At 37.4% G+C, this 17,190-nt stretch overlaps 2 protein-coding genes across 2 annotated transcripts; both read right to left on the bottom strand.

The window, feature by feature from the left end:
* Positions 1-2,904: 2,904 nt before the first annotated feature.
* Positions 2,905-5,186, bottom strand: LOC138318411 (ciliary microtubule inner protein 1-like). Its single transcript, XM_069260738.1, has 3 exons — positions 5,047-5,186; positions 4,759-4,843; positions 2,905-3,282 (listed from the first exon to the last, which is right to left on the bottom strand). Exons 1-3 carry the CDS (start codon positions 5,106-5,108, stop codon positions 3,025-3,027), a joined length of 405 nt encoding a protein of 134 aa, XP_069116839.1. The 5' UTR covers positions 5,109-5,186; the 3' UTR covers positions 2,905-3,024.
* Positions 5,187-11,883: 6,697 nt separating this feature from the next.
* LOC138319649 (dentin sialophosphoprotein-like) lies at positions 11,884-16,897 on the bottom strand. Its single transcript, XM_069262798.1, has one exon. The coding sequence runs from the start codon at positions 16,895-16,897 to the stop codon at positions 12,527-12,529; it is 4,371 nt and encodes a 1,456-aa protein (XP_069118899.1). The 3' UTR covers positions 11,884-12,526.
* Positions 16,898-17,190: the final 293 nt, after the last annotated feature.

Raw genomic sequence — 17,190 nt, 5'->3', positions numbered from 1 at the left:
AAAGGGCGCTTATGAGCTAAGGAACTGAAATAGATGTTGTGGATGAAAAAACAACAATAAAAAAAGTTAGCCATACATGTAGTTAACTCTTTCTGTACTCATGGCACATTAACCTGTTTCGGTAAACATGCGTATGCCTTTTATCCTTTGACACCCATTGGACGTTATATGTCGTGATTTACATGTGAAAGGCTCACTAGTTTATGTAATATGCGATACAATGCCGATTTTATAAGCATCACAAATCATGAAATTCGTGGGATGGGAGCGTTTATCTTTTATATAACTTCAGCTCCCCAAAAAGAGGCCTGGAGGGGGTTGGCGCTTATGTCGAATACAGTAGGTGCTTAAGCATAAATACAAAACATGTTACAGTATAGAATAGGAGATATAAAGAGCTCGAACATTAAGTTTTATAAAGACTATAAGGAAGTTTAGTGGCAAAAATCATGACCTCAGTAGGAAAGTGTTACGTTTTATTACGTGAGATAAAAGTTGGTAATTTTGGAATAATTATTGGTATAATTATGGATTTAATAAATCTGTTACCGTCAGTTATCTTGATCTGACATGTATGTGCATTTGTATGGTGTAATATCAATGAATCGATCGACCAGGGTCAAGGAGGTCTTCGTCCTTGGATTGGCGCTTCCTCCGACGAAACGCTTTGTACTGTGGTAATGTACATGTAATTACAGCACATTATCATCCACCGGAAATCCATAGGTATTACCATAATTTAAACTCGGATAATAGTAAACTTGAACATTTCACCATACAACCACAAATGACTTTTGACTTTCAACTCTCAATCTTGATAAAAATGTCACTAATGTATATTGCATGTTGAATCTTTTTAACCTGTTTTATCAGTGTCTGGCACTTATATATGTGTCGGTATATCATACTATGAGATTAAGTAACATTGTGTATATATATATATATATCCTGTTTCCTTAGCAACGGAAAAAAGGATTTCAACATTAATGAAATGACTGTATAGTACGCGTAGGAACTTTAATACATCTCCACAAGCTAGCCTTATGCTAGGTTTACACTATGTTCCCGGCGATCACGGTAGCCCCGTTTGCCCGAAACGTGGTGCGCTGTGGAATTTTGGCTGTTTTTGTCTCTGTATTCAAGTTGAGCTAGGTCTTGTGAAGTTTTGCCACGGTCTTTTATGGATTACGTGATGGACCGTGGATATAGGGGAAAGTGCTGTTCCGGGAGGTTAAAGGTGCACTACGGCTTTAGCACGGTCTATCAAGAATACCACTACGTTCTCACTAGGCCTGTTACGATCTGATGAGGTCTGCCACGTTTTACACGTTTTGATCAAGCTACGATACGTTTTTCACGGTCCGCCAAGGCTTACTAGGGATGAAAGTCTGATACCGGGATTTTTTTTGAAGCAAATGAAACAATATTTATTGCCGAAAATGTCATTTCAAACACATTTTAATTACAAATTATATTTGGTATGAATATATAATTATTATAGCCAAGTGTTTTTACGCCATTTTTTTTTCTGTAATGGTTAATCACTTAATCTGTCTTTTGCAATAACAGCTTTTGTATAATTTGATGGTTTTAATGTGTTTGATAATGACTATTTCTATTTAATAATACAAACTAGAACACTGACACGTCAGAAAGGGCCCCGCTATGTGTCTGACGTGCTTAAGTGGAAAAGTAGTATTTTGACAACGAATTCTTCCGTGTTAGCTATATGTTGCTAATAAATAATTAATGTCAACATTAATTGGGAAACCGATGATGGTACATTATTATAATTCTTTGGAAAAAGTCTTCCAAGTATTTAACTTGAATCCTGATTCCAAGCTAACATTACATTAAGAGCATACAATTAACTCAAATAAATTTGACATTGACCTTTGACTTAGTAACCTTGGCCCATGACCTTACCTTTGGACAGTCAACTCCTTGTTTAATTCTGAACAACTTTGCATCATAATGTTATAACAAAATGTTTATCAGTTAAGAGCAACAACATTGTGATTTTTTTAAATGTTAAAATCCAAGATGGCCGATTTTTTAATTTAATTTCAGCCTGAAAAATTACCAAGCAGATCTAGGATGGATGGGGAATCATCATGTAAAATATGGGGAAAATACTCCACTCCCTTCCATCATTAATGTGCAAAAGAAAAAAAAAACGGACAGACGGACGGACGGACAGACAGACAACCTGATTACTATAGGGCACCCGCATCTCGATGCGGGGCCCTAATAATCCATGAAGTAGCAAATATGTACCAGGCCAGGCAATGATACTTCATCAGATATTGGTTGCAACGTAAGACCGTAATAAGACGTAACACGCCGTATCACGTCGGGCTTTCAATCGCTACAAGCCGTGATGTGCCTTGACAGAACGTATCGAAACGGTTATCATCCACCTTGGCTTGCCGTCAAAACCTTGACAAACCTTGACAAAACGGCACAAAACGTGCAGCCAATCTGCATCAACCGTGATAAAACGTGGAAAAAACGCAAGAGAACGTCACAAAACTTGAAATCACCGTTAAATTCCGGAAAACGTGCTTGCTGCCCGTTCCACCACGGACCGTCTGGAAGTTTTGTTACGGCCTCGCACGCATTGTTACGTTTTGTTACGTCAATCCCGTTTTATGACGTCCTGTGGCGTTTACCATCTGTACCGTGACTGCCGTGGCAAATTTTTTGACAGTTTAAAAATCTGGCACGGCATCCACGGTAATCACGACCGCTCACGTTTGTCTATCACGTCCTTCTGCGTTGTCTCAAGTTGTCTCGCGGTCACCACGTTTTGTCCACGGTGGCCCGAAACGGGGCTGCCGTGGCCGCCGGGAACATAGTGTAAACCTAGCATTAGCTAGGCTTTCAACATGGTCAATACTGAGCGAAAATTGACTTTTTATTCTGGTTACAAATTGAATTTGTGCAATCCCTTTTCTCATTTAACAACAAGTGTATAGTTTTTGCGAATTGATCAAACTGCATATTTATTTTGAACTTCCGTTGTCATGGTGCGCTCTCCTGAGGCCACCGCAGTAACCGTAGTATCCCACACTGACCCCGGGAGTCGGGCCCGTATCTCTCCAGCCTGTGCTCGGGTTTCGTCACCTTCCAGCCGATCTGTTGTGTGGTAGTTACTGGGAAGTCCAGCTGTCTGCATCTCGGCTTGTTGATTGGAGGTAACTTGTTTGTTTGGAAGCGGGCGTACGGAGACCTCGGTCGACACACGTGGATGAGCGGTTGTCCAAGCAACTGACGGCTCATCTGTCCAAAATATTAAATGTTATTTTCACCTTAGTTTAAAAATATATTATTGCCATATGAGACACAGAATCAGGCACAAATTTTATTCAAACTTACAAACGCCCTCTCGCTTAAAATATATAACACATAATAGATAGAGGAGTGGATATATAACAGCAATAGTTAACATCTTATCTACAATCGTTTGAGACATGTTTTATATGTGTAATTAAAAGCTCCCATTCAGTACAGTCTACATTTAAATGCTAAAAACATCTGAATCATGCAATTATAGAAACATGTTTTAAAAGGTTATATGATGTACAAATAATGTCATTTTTCCCATTTTTTTCATTTGCAAATCGTAAATCTGAAGATTATTGGGCAAATTGTTCAATAAAGTTATCTTTATTTTCAGGCTGCGTCGAAAAGAAAGTCCAATCCCACTACCAAAGTAAAAACTATGAAAAAAAGAAGAGAGAAAAGAAAACTGTAAATAACCCCTATCACACCACCACTGCGCCAGAAAAAATACTTTTTGTTGATTTCATGACCAGGTATTAAAAATGAAGTGTTTTCTTAGAAAACTTTACAAAATTACAAGAAATACTGAAAATATGAATGATATTGCGAGAGAGAAAAAAAACCAGAAAAAGCTTTATTTCTCGTCGACCAGTGTCCTTAATTGATTTTGCACGCGCTATTAAAGGACCTATATCATTATCATTTCTTTCTGGATTTAATACAATAATACATAAACTGGTTTTAGATCTGGAGCGCAAACGCTTATTCTGGTCATTGCTTACATCTACATCTATATTGTACTGACCACCTTCATCAAGCTGAAGTTTATGTCAATTGGAGTGAGTGTTAACAAAAAATAATAGGCAGAAGGGATTGCTGATTTGAATGCTGTAGTTGAAGGGTTTGAGATAATTTGTGGTTGTAAGGAATTCCAATCTGTTATGTTTCCAGGAAAAATGAATATTTACGTGTTTGTGTTCTACATGAGGAGTCTGATATGTGTAAGGATTTGCATGTCGTGTGTTGCGTACTGGAGGAACAGTAAGTCTTTTCTAATGTTCATTTTAGTATCTGTTGTTTTATGAAGCATGGTTAGTCGCATGTCTTTCCTACGAACACTGGAGGTGTTTCTGTGTTTGTTGGTGACAAATCTTGCTGCTCTTCTTTGTACCATATTACAAGGGTCCCATACTGAGCAGGCATACTCTAATGATGGTCTAACAAGGGTCTTATCTAGGCCTGTTCTTAGAGGTGGAGCCGATCTTAAGGTTTGTACGGAGAAACCCCAGGGTGGAGTTGGCTTTTCCACAGATGTTGGAAATTTACATCTTAGCGAATTTGTAATTTATACATATCTGAATAGTTACTTGGAATTCGCAACACTAAACATCTTGAGAAAGTTTGCATTTTGGAGGAATAAACATTTATATGTAGGTATACATGTAACTTAGTGATTGTAATCTTTTTACTTACCGATTCGTACTCGTGTACCAGGTAGCCCCATTTCGCTGGCCATCGTTGTCTCTGAGACATCGTTTCGTGACGAACATGGTCCTTCCTAAACAAAAGTCGATGCTACAGTAACGTGCCAAAAATGTATTATTAAAATATTCTTGTATTGACACATTTATAGAACCTGAAGATGACATATAATGTAAGAATTATAAACAAGCTGTACGATTTTAATTAAACTTGACAAAAATAGTTGTATGAATTTCCCAATATTAGAATAGCATCGATACATAGAGATGTTCAGCTTACCATATTTGGTCATTGTGGACGAAATTCAGATGCTGGGCGATTTTCTTGTCTTTTGACCCCATCACTTCACGTTGCTAGAGGCTGCACGGAGCGATGAGATGTCAAAGACATATGACGTCATAATAATGCTGACGTCACAAAACAACCTCTTGCGTCGGGAATTATCACATGATATATTCCTCTGAAACTCCGCAAAGGCGAAGAAGAGTTTAGAGCTATACCACTATAATTGTTTTAATTTTGTTTATGGATGTTTGTGTTGTTATCAGTATACATGCATAAACTGATTTTGATGTTGAATACACGGACACATAATTAATTATCGCTATTGTATGACATTGATTTCCAAAAACTAAATGGGCAAACGATTATTCACCTTATTTATTGCTTTACTTTTTCACAGAAATTCATTCTTTGCTTCATGAAATGGAATTTAGAGAATGGGTATAAATCAACCAATAGTAACACTTAAATACGTATAAACATATACCATTTCCGACCTAATTAACAACATCAATCAATGTATACATCTAACATAGACAATCCATTGCAATGTGTGCATGCACAATACCCATATGTGTCAGTTAGTCAATGACGTGTATCAAGGCCGTGTTTAATCTCCGTCCTACAAACGTTTAGAACTTCCTAGACCATATTAATCATTCAAACAACATTGCACAAACTCGGTCACAAAAAGCTTTCATATAATCAATTACATTTGATAACATATATTTAGATGAAAATCTGATTTTTAGCTCGCCTATTCGAAGAATAGGGGGAGCTAATGTTGTCACCCCGGCGTCGGCGTCGGCATCAGCGTTGGCGTCCCATTTCAAATTAAAGTTTTTGAGCAAGTTTCTGTTTCGTCAGTTGTTTAAAGCCGCATAATCCGTATCTTTCAGGGTCCGTAAAACAAACAATGACAAAATATGGTGTAATAGCCCTAAAAAGTTATGAACTTTCCCCAAATTACAAGTCTAGAAAGTTAAGAGGTCCAAAGATATGAATATGCAAAATTTTATTTTAGACTTATGAGCGGTCCGACAGAAAGTCAAAAGTTACCGCCTCCAAAACTTAGAAATCCTACCTTGCGCATGTCCAGAAATAAAAGTTGTTTACCGCAATGGAGCGAGCTTTGCAGTGAAAGCTCTTCGGCTTAGAATCAACTGCTGATTCGAAGTGAATAAGGAGATTATTTAAACTAAAAGATGTTGTGAATTGCTGAGAATATTATATGGAAACGAATTCGAGCTATGACAACAACTATGATTTGTGAATGATCTACCAAAACCACATAAACTGACCTCTCTTCGTCTCTATAAGGTGAGTGTGGCCCCGAAGGGGTAACAGTTATAGGCCTATTCTATAAGTGTTTGGTCGCTTTTTGGCAATGTACTATAGTAAAATAGAGATTAGAAATCTTTTTTTTTTTTTTTTTTTTTTACGTACAGTCACTTAGTCCACATGAGTTTGACGTATGTAGTCACTTAGTCCACATGAGTTTGACGTTCTGTCAATAATATACAGTATACATATATAAAAAAATACCCATATATACTATATAAAAACAGCCTTATATACTATATAAAAACACCTGGTGTTTTTATATACATGTTATATATAGGGGTATTTTTTATATATGTACACTATATATTATTGACAGAACGTCAAACTCCAGTGCTTAGTCACGTACTCGTTATCCTATCTGCTGGTCTTAATTATATAAATTCCACACCAATACATCATAAGTGGTGTAAGTAAGGAATAGTAATTGACTTTTTACAATATGTTATATAGGGATTGGATTTCGTTTTTATGTTAACCATGCTTGTATGGAGCAATTCCTCTAAGAATATATTCTATGGGGCGCGTTAGCGCCCCATATTGAATATATTCTTAGAGGAATTGCTCCATACAAGCATGGTTAACATAAAAACGAAATCCAATCCCTATATTTACACTCACACGACTTAATATTTATATTTTATGCAATAAAATCGTCATTTGGAAGTGACGTAATTATTCAATAAAAGTCGGTCAAAAGTGGGAGGAGCTTACTCAATTGAACAGCGAATGATGACGCTTCACGTAAGGTAGAATTATTCATCCGCGAAGACAAAAAAGTTCAATATTTTAGTGTAAAATAAACATGACAAACAAAGTAAATTTCAGAGATAATTTTATTTAATCAGATCAGAACTTTAAATATATATTCAATTTTGCTAAAAGTTAATATATAGCGTAATAACATAAGAATTTGTACACGGCCACATGTGTGAACTCGGTGACCGTTATTGTGCAGCGAGGCGAAGCTGACGCACGCTTACACACTTGAGTTTGCCGAAGTTGGCAAAACACCGATTTTCAAGTAGCTCAATGTGTTTGAGATGTCGTCTGACTTGACGATATTACATCCTTGGGAGCCATGTGATTATATAATCTACGCTTAGATCCATATCGCCATCGATAGATGAAACAAATTCACTTGTGTTCGATGGATATGTACAATGTATTTGTGGTGACGCGTAACTGTCAACACGTGGATTATTAGCGGTGCATGTTTTATAATACACATGATTAAATTCTCAAAGAACAAAGACAAGAGGATATGTTTATAACTGACCTCTATCAGAGGGTCTCACGCCCGTCCATCCCAAAGACTCGATCGTAGGACGAACATAGGCACAGAGGTAATGTTTACATTTGACAACCATCGGATTTTTAACAAAAATGAAAGCACGTCGCCCCGGTCGGGATATTTTTCCGTTTCTTTATACAATTGTTAAATTCGGTGACCGTTATTGTGCAGCGAGGCGAAGCTGACGCACGCTTACACACTTGAGTTTGCCGAAGTTGGCAAAACACCGATTTTCAAGTAGCTCAATGTGTTTGAGATGTCGTCTGACTTGACGATATTACATCCTTGGGAGCCATGTGATTATATAATCTACGCTTAGATCCATATCGCCATCGATAGATGAAACAAATTCACTTGTGTTCGATGGATATGTACAATGTATTTGTGGTGACGCGTAACTGTCAACACGTGGATTATTAGCGGTGCATGTTTTATAATACACATGATTAAATTCTCAAAGAACAAAGACAAGAGGATATGTTTATAACTGACCTCTATCAGAGGGTCTCACGCCCGTCCATCCCAAAGACTCGATCGTAGGACGAACATAGGCACAGAGGTAATGTTTACATTTGACAACCATCATTTTTAACAAAAATGAAAGCACGTCGCCCCGGTCGGGATATTTTTCCGTTTCTTTATACAATTGTTAAATTAAAAATTGTTTGAATCATATATAAATATAAAACATGTATATATCGTTTACATTTTTCCAAAATTCTATGAAAAACAACAATATACACGTAATGTTGCGTCAAAATGTAAACAAAGCCATGTGTTTCTTTTAAAAAAAGTAGTCCTTTTACGTTGCACAGAACATTTTCATACGCAAGTTCAAAGTTCAATGTTACCATGCAGTTATGGTAAACAAAATCGGCTAGTATTAGCGTATAGTGACCAAGCCTAGCAAGTGTAAATATATATATTATGTCCAAGACATTTAGGCTACATAAATTCTGGCACTAGTACTATTAGTACCATTATTCTTCACATGAAAATGCCTAGACCTCTGTAATTTAAGAAATGACTCAGTAGACCTACACATGTAGTATCTAATGGGGTTTGATTTTGATAAACTTGTGTTCAAAAGATGTGTAATTGTTATAAATTTGTGTTTGACAGAAAAAATGGAACTTGTTTGTTTCACATAGAGGCTTACACTGGAAGATTATGTACATACATGTACATGTACATTTGTATATACAGTATTTATCTCTGTACATCAACTGACATTTACTCCATATTTTCCTAATAGAATGTGTATGGGACCTTCAACCAGAAGACAGAAGTGCAAGATGTGATGGCAGCTCGCCCAAAAATAAAAGGGAAAAACAACTACATGTGTCTCTGAGATCAAAACTGACAGTAAAAAAATAAACTCTGTTTGTAATGTACCCATTATGAACCAGAAAGAAAGGATTTTCAAAAAGGAAGGACAGATTCAGACTTGTAGTACAAACCTTAAGTCATCATAAATGTTTATGATTTTATTTTACTAATGTGTATGGATGCTGAACGTGATAATACAACCAATTTGGGGCTCTTTAGGTTTTTTTGAGTCTGTTAATTTGTCATATTTCCATGTTTAAGTTTTTGAGCAAGTTTCTATTTTGTCAATTGTTTAAGCATAAGTCATCATAAATGTTTATGATTTTATTTTCCAAATGTGTATGGATGCTGAATGTGATAATACAACCAATTTGGGGCCCTTTAGGTTTTTTTTTTGAGTCTGTTAATTTGTCATATTTCCATGTTAAAGTTTTTGAGCAAGTTTCTATTTTGTCAATTGTTTAAGCATAAGTCATTATAAATGTTTATGATTTTATTTTCCTAATGTGTATGGATGCTGAACGTGATAATACAACCAATTTGGGCCCTTAAGGGTTTTTTTGAGTTAATTTGTCATATTTCCATGTTTAAATAGAAAATACTTGAACATCAACTTCTTCTGAATTGGCGAGCTTTTCTGTTCTCCAACAGCTCTTGTTCTTCTTCTTTTTGATATCATGCAAAGTTAAAAGTGCATATATATACAGTTTTTAGAAATTCTAGATACATTATATGTCAATCGAGGTTTAGTAAGTATGCTTGGAACATTTTCAGAATTTTTTGTAATTAGATTTACCTTATGTGTACGTAATATTATTGCAGTCTCTTTAGTCGACACCCATTCTCATATAGCATTTTTCTACGATTTTCTTTGCTCTAGCCTCATATAACCTTGATCGTTGGCGTCTCCTTGACAACCGTCCTCATATAACGCTGATTGTTGGCGTCTCCTTGACAACTATCCTCATATAACGTTGGTTGTTGATGTCTCCTTGACAACAATCCTCATATAACGTTGGTTGTTGATGTCTCCTTGACAACTATCCTCATATAACGCTGATTGTTGGCGTCTCCTGGACAACTATCCACATATAACGCTGGTTGTTGAAGTCTCCTTGACAACTATCCTCATATAACGCTGATTGTTGGCGTCTCCTTGACAACCATCCTCATATAACGCTGATTGTTGGAATAATGGTTTCTTATTGACAACCATCCTCAATTATCATTGGTTATTGGTGTCTCCTTGACAACCATCTTCAAATAACATTGGTTTTTGGTGTTTCCTTGACAACCATTCTCAAACAACATTAGTTGTTGGTGTCTCATTGGCAACCATCCTCAAATAACATTGGTTATTGGTGTTTCATTGAAAACCATTCTCAAATGACATTGGTTTTTGGTGTTTCCTTGACAACCATTCTCAAATAACATTGGTTGTTGGTGTTTCATTGGCAACCATCCTTGAATAACATTGGTTATTAATGTCTCCTTGGCAACCATTCTCAAATAACCTTGGTTGTTGACGTCTCATTGACACCAATCCTCAAATCAAATATAGTAATAACCTTAGAACCTGTCTTCCTTTTACCTTGTTTGTTAGTATACCATGACATCACGCCTCAATGTGACAAACTGTTTTGACATAACTGTGCAGTTGTTGTTAAAACGTTAAAGTAAAACAGACAAATACACCACATTTCCTCTCCGCTCTTGTGATTTTTATTGTGTAGCCACATATTCCTGTACTACTGTATATTTCGTTGTTTGGAGATTTTAAATCATGCCGTTGGTAGAAAGATTGACGGTAATATCCCACGAGACACAGATTATGATGATGTCTATAGCAAATCATTCCATAACTACTACGAAAACAATGAACGTTTCTAAGTAATGAACGAACAATCACCGGAAAAATAATATACCGTATTTTTTAAGTATAATACTGTTAAAAATATCACTGTTGGTACTAATCAATGCGATTATTTCGTGTTTTATTTTTGTAATAATAATAAAATAACTTGAAACGGACTTATTATTAAATCATTCGCTTTACATTTGACAGAATTCTATTTAACATGAATGTACTAACATACGATTTTCCTATGATATGTGTTTTTTTTATATCTATTGTCTAATTTTAAAAAATTCGCTCTTGAATGAAGTGGTTTACATTCAATTTGAAGTTGTAGTATAATCCTCTTACAAACCACACATAAGATACTGATAAGCTCGGTTTCGGTGAAATCTACGAACGTGTCTCTTTGTCATTTTCCATTTCTTTTACATGGTTTTGAGTTCGAAAAGCAGTTGGCATTTCTATCTTACGTTCTTCGTTCGAATCAATGTCTAAGTCATATTTTCCTACGATTCTACATAAAGGGCACCAATGACAAAATTCAAAGAAATGGTGTACATGTATGCGCAGTGTAGACAAACAACTGTCCTCTAGCTTGGCGATTTTTTTTTATATTTTCATCGGTGAAAAAAGGGATGACTTATAATTTATTCCTAAATATTTGAACCATTGTAGTTACTTGACGAGCACGTTACGTGGATGTGATCATTATACACTGTATAACAACACGCTCTTTTCTCCTTGGAATGATAATCATATTTACATTGTACTGTAATCGCGGATATTTTTCGAAGGGTTATTTTATTTCCATCAGTAAATCATACGCGTGGGATTATTTTCGCGATCTAATGATCATTTGGTAAATTTTAAAAATCCGTAAGGCATATCTCCCATGGTTTCTGCTTGACTGAGTAGTTCATTTATAAGTGGGGAAAATGGAAATACCAGTGGAAACGAGAAAAGGTTAATAGAATAGATATTGATGATCAAAACAACATCTTTACCCCTGCAATCTGTGCTTGATTCGGTTATTCAATATTAATATTTACAATTTTGGACACTTTGTTTGGAAGGCAGAGAAAGAAAATCACATGTAGTGCCGGGAATCAAATGAACGTTTAATAATGAGATTTGTTACACACATTAAATGCTAGGCCTACTAATATCTTCAACTTGACTTCGATGCAGCATCATGTTTTTAATGCATGTTGAGTATCGGTATATCTTTTCTTTTGTATCGGATTATCTAGATATTGTTACACCAGTGAAATGCGAACCATTCTTTTCTGTTACAAGATATTGTCATGAATATTCCTTTATTGTCCCAAAGTGGTGCGTTATAATCACTTTAAAGTTCTTGTTTTGCCATAAATAATCTTTTATACGCTACTGTGTATAGTTGTATTCCATGTTATTAAATGTCATCCCAGAGAAAGATGGAGGGAATGGTACCCCACCTAATATGATTTATTTACCACGTGTCAATAATATCTCCTATACTCAGAATATACATGCAGTTAATTCCATAATAACCCATTCCTTGGTTAAAATGATCTGTTTACCCCATTCAGAATTGATTATCATTTTTATGATTTATATTTCCTTAAACTGCTGATTTCAGTCAACAATTTACACACTAATGGTATTGATTTTGCTCAAACTTCAAGTAAATAAAATAACTCGTCCAGTTCGTCATCATTTAAATAATCAAGGTCAAGGTCACTAAAATCAAGTTCACTCGAGCTGAGATCGAACGAGTCATTTAGACCATCATCACTCGTGTCTTCTTTACTCGAACTATTGTCCGTTGAATCGCTTGATCCTTGTTGATTGGAATTATTTTCACCTGAACTATCTCCGTTGTTCTCACCTGAATCATTGCTGTTATTTTCACCTGAATTATCTCCGTTGTTCTCAACCGAATCATTGCTGTTATTTTCACCTGAATTATCTCCGTTGTTCTCACCTGAATCATTGCTGTTATTTTCACCTGAATTATCGCCATTGTTTTCACCTGAATCATTGCTGTTATTTTGACCTGAATCATCGCCGTTATTTTTACCTGAACTATTATTGTTGTTTTCGCCCGAGTTACTGTCTTGAGATTCACTTGAACTTTGTTTTTCACGTTTTGTTTCAGTCGAATTCTGTTCTTCGGAATCGTCATCATTTCCATTACTATTGGAACTATTCACATCCTCTTCACTGGCACTTTTACCCCTAAAAATTTGCTCGTTACTTGAATCTTCGCCCTGTTCTTCGAAAAGGTCACTTAATATATCTAAATTATTACCAAAATCCAGCAAACTATTAATGAAAGAATCAATTTCTGCATTGTTTTGAGATACTAATGATCTTAGAGAAGCTTGTACAGTGGATTTGGTCGATGTGCTTAGGACACTACTCTCTTGACGCCTTCCATTCGCGAACATCATTCTTTGATTTTGTAGATATTCGAGCACATTTGATATATCTCTTTCTACCGATAAGTCGTTAACTCGCCGACCAAATCCTTGCCAGCGTGTATTTCCTTGTAAAGCGAATGCACCGCTAGACTGACCTGATGAGCCCAATGAACTGTCCAATGATGTGCTGCTTCCTTGACCTAGTAACGCCGAGTCGAATTCGCTGCTCCCTTGTCCTAGTGACGCCGAATCGAATGCATTAAAACCCTGACCTAATGAAGCAGTGTCGAATGCATTAAAACCCTGTCCTAATGAAGCAGAGTCGAATGCACTAACTCCTTGTCCCAATGAGGCCGAATCGGATGCGCTGGTTTCCTGGTTTCTCAAGGACGCTGATTGCAAGGGACCGGCTGCCCCAGCTGATAACATCGACTTCAAGACACCAGTTTGGTCTTGCCCAGATGACACTGACATTGATGTACCAGTTCCTGTTTTAGAAGGAGCTAACTTTGTGGAACTGGCCAATCGTCTTGAGGAAGTCGACTTTGAGGAACTGGCCAATCGTCTTGAGGAAGCCGACTTTGAGGAACTGGTCAATCGTCCTGCTGTTGCCGAATTTGAGGCAACCGTAACCCGACCGGATGCAGCTGAATTAGAGGCACCGGTACGCTGTCCAGATGACACCGACGATGACGCAGATCTGAGAGCAGATCCTGTTCCTATAGACGCAGAGTCAAATGCAGTTGTTCCTTGACCCATTGCCACCGAATCTAAATTGCCTGTACTCTGTCCAAGTGACCTTGAAACGAAAACATTCCCAGTTTGTTGTGTGGATTTGGACTCCCCATCATGACGTGCATTTGACCCAGACATTGACATTCTAATGTCATCATTTGATGACGCTGACTTGAGCCCGTTTAACCCATATCGTTGTGATGCCGACATGGACATATCTTTATTTTCTGCTGTAAATTGTGGTCCAAACGCGCCGTTACTACCTCCCAGTAAAGTTGCCTGAAATTCACTGGCCCTCTGTGCCATTGTATTAGAGTTTGATCCAAATGCACCATTTCTTTGCATCAGCGAAGCTGGTTGGTCATCGAATAAAAATGTTATTATCTCAGACAGTGATAGGGACGCGGAAGGCACGCTCCTTCCGGTCTGTGTTCGATCTGAGAGTGACCCAGATGACGACGAAAATTCCGTGGACCATAGTTCACGCTCCAACGGTTTGGCTTCCTGCAGTCGCTGGGAGGATAGTCTAGAGGTATCCTGTTTGGCAGCATTACCATTTAATACAGTGGCAGTAGCTGATTGGCGAAACCCAGCCTGTGCGCGACTAGTTTGTGACATAGCACCTCTTGCGCTTGATTGAGTAGCTGTTGATCTGCTACTGGATATAGCATTGGATGGCGATGTCATCATTTCCCTTCCAAATTCATTTGCGTTCTGTATCAACGAGGCCTTATCTTGATCTGGAACACTGATACCGAATTCAGAGAGCATATCTTCTACATCAAATGGTGATTCACTGTTAAATCTAGTGTTTTCAATAAGTGGGGATGGCTCTTCAAATGCACCAACGGGTATTCCTTGAGCATCTGGAAATGTTTTCAGGTCGATGAAGTTGGTCAGATCATCCGTCGATAACATTGCATCTAATTCAGCTGGGCTCAAACTGTCTACAAATTCCGATAAACGGTCTTCGGCATCTTTATTTGATGCTGATAACATATTCCATTGGTTTCCAGTAGTACTAGAACTACTCAACGAATCTTCGTCTTCTATGAATCCTTCAGCACTTGAAACGCCTCTCGACGGGGTCAAACCTAAAGCTTTTGCTAGAAGATCTCCGTTGATGTCTGTTCCTTTTCCAGAAGAGCTGATCTCGGCTGATCCAGACGATCCACTTTGCCTCGACTCTACAAAACTTGACACGGCTGCTTTATCGCGTAACAGAAAATTAGTCTGGAGGGACGATAATGCATTTGATGAGGATGTTCCCGACTTACGACGTGAAGCAGACTCTCGAAGAAGATTCAACATAGAGGCGTCGTCAATAAGAGAGTTGATGAGACCATTTTCTGCAGTAGTGGCGGCGTTACTTGCAACCTGAGTTTGTTTAGCCAGAGACATCTGTGAAGCTTCTCCTTTAGACTTTGAAATGGTCGATAGTAGCGAGTCAGCCTTGCTAGAACCTGTTTTTATATCATTTAGTGATTGTGATTTTTCTGTTTTTAATTTTTCTGTGTCTTTAACGACGACTTCGCCGAGGTCAGTTATTTCTTCCAACGAACTGAGAAGCGCTGAATCATAATCATTTTCGTCGTCATCGTCGTCATTGTCATCATCATCATCGTCAACGGATGGTTCATCAAATGACACAACATTTGAATTAACAATGAAAGTATTTCTTTCGCCTGAATTCTTTTCATTTGATGCGAAGCCATTATCATTTTCATTGTCAATATCATCACTCTCGCTTGATGTTTTGTCATCATTACTGGCACTTCCACTATCACTATCATCGTCACTATCATTTGAACTACTGCTATCATAAGCATGATTATCATCGCTTCCACTGTCATCATCGCTATCACTGTTACTATCGCTATCACTGTCACTATCGCTATCACTATCACTGTCACTATCGCTATCACTGTCACTATCGCTATCACTGTTACTATCGCTATCATTGTCACTATCGCTATCACTGTCATTATCGCTGCTATCATCATCGCTATCACTGTTGCTATCGCTATTGTCGTCGGTTTTACTGGCATCACTGCTGTTGTTGTCGCTATCATTATCGTCGCTATTATTATCGCTTCCGCTGTCATTGTTGTTGCTATTGCCATCGCTGTCACTATCACTATTTCCGTTGCTATTACTGTCATTTTCACTGTTATCGTTGTCACTTTCACCGTTGCCGTTATCGTTGCTATCACTTCCGTCATTTTCGCTTGCACTATTATCATTGCTTTCGCTATTATCATTGTCATCACCATCATCGCTTTGGCTGTTATCGTTGTCATCACCATCATTACTTTGGCTGTTATCGTTGTTGTCATCATCACTGCCACTGTTGTTATCGCTGTTTTTATCCTTACTATCATCGTCATCATCATTGTTGGTATCACTGTCATTACTGTTATTATCATCACTGTCACTGCCATCACCGTTGTTACCATCACTGTCATTGACATCATCGTTGTTACCATCATCACTTTTGCTGTCGTCGTTTTTACCATCACTGTCATTGACCTCATCGTTTTTACCATCACTGTCATTGGCGTCATCGTTGTTATCAGCACTTTTGTTATCATCATTAATACCATCGTCGGTATTAGCCGTTTTACTGTCATCATCGTCAGTGCTGGGTAGATTATTGTCAGTTACGTCATCGTCATCAACAGTATCGTCGTTTGTGATTGATGTTTTTTCACTAACATAATTGTTTTCGCTGTTTGTGTCGAAATCCTCCCGGACAAGGCCACCGTCACCCTGTGCTGGCTCATCTACTAATGCCCCTTGGGGGAGTTTACCCTCGTTAGTGACGGAGGAATCAGCTGTGACCGGATAACATAGCAAGCAAACCAGTACATAGAGTGTTGCCAGCATGATGCCTCTCATCTGAAATAAAACCAAAGGTATAAGGTAAGAGTTTTATAGACAAGGTCACAAAAATAAATAATGAAGCTAACGTTTTAGCGTTGTTTGGTTGTAGAACATTTTCATTGTATATCTTTTATCATCATAGAATTTGTCATGTGTGGAGGAAAACAGAAATTCGTGAATAAAAAAAATAATATCTAAATCCAAAAATGCAAAAGAAATATATATAGAATAAATTAAATGCAACACTCTTTCGACCAAAAACATAAGGAGTTAGCTAAGATAGCAGAAGTATCTGA

This window comes from Argopecten irradians, chromosome 3 (assembly GCF_041381155.1).
Source record: "Argopecten irradians isolate NY chromosome 3, Ai_NY, whole genome shotgun sequence".
In the NCBI taxonomy this organism is placed as follows: domain Eukaryota; kingdom Metazoa; phylum Mollusca; class Bivalvia; order Pectinida; family Pectinidae; genus Argopecten; species Argopecten irradians.
Note: the sequence above shows the minus strand (reverse complement) of the source record. Positions and strands in the feature narration are given on the sequence as shown.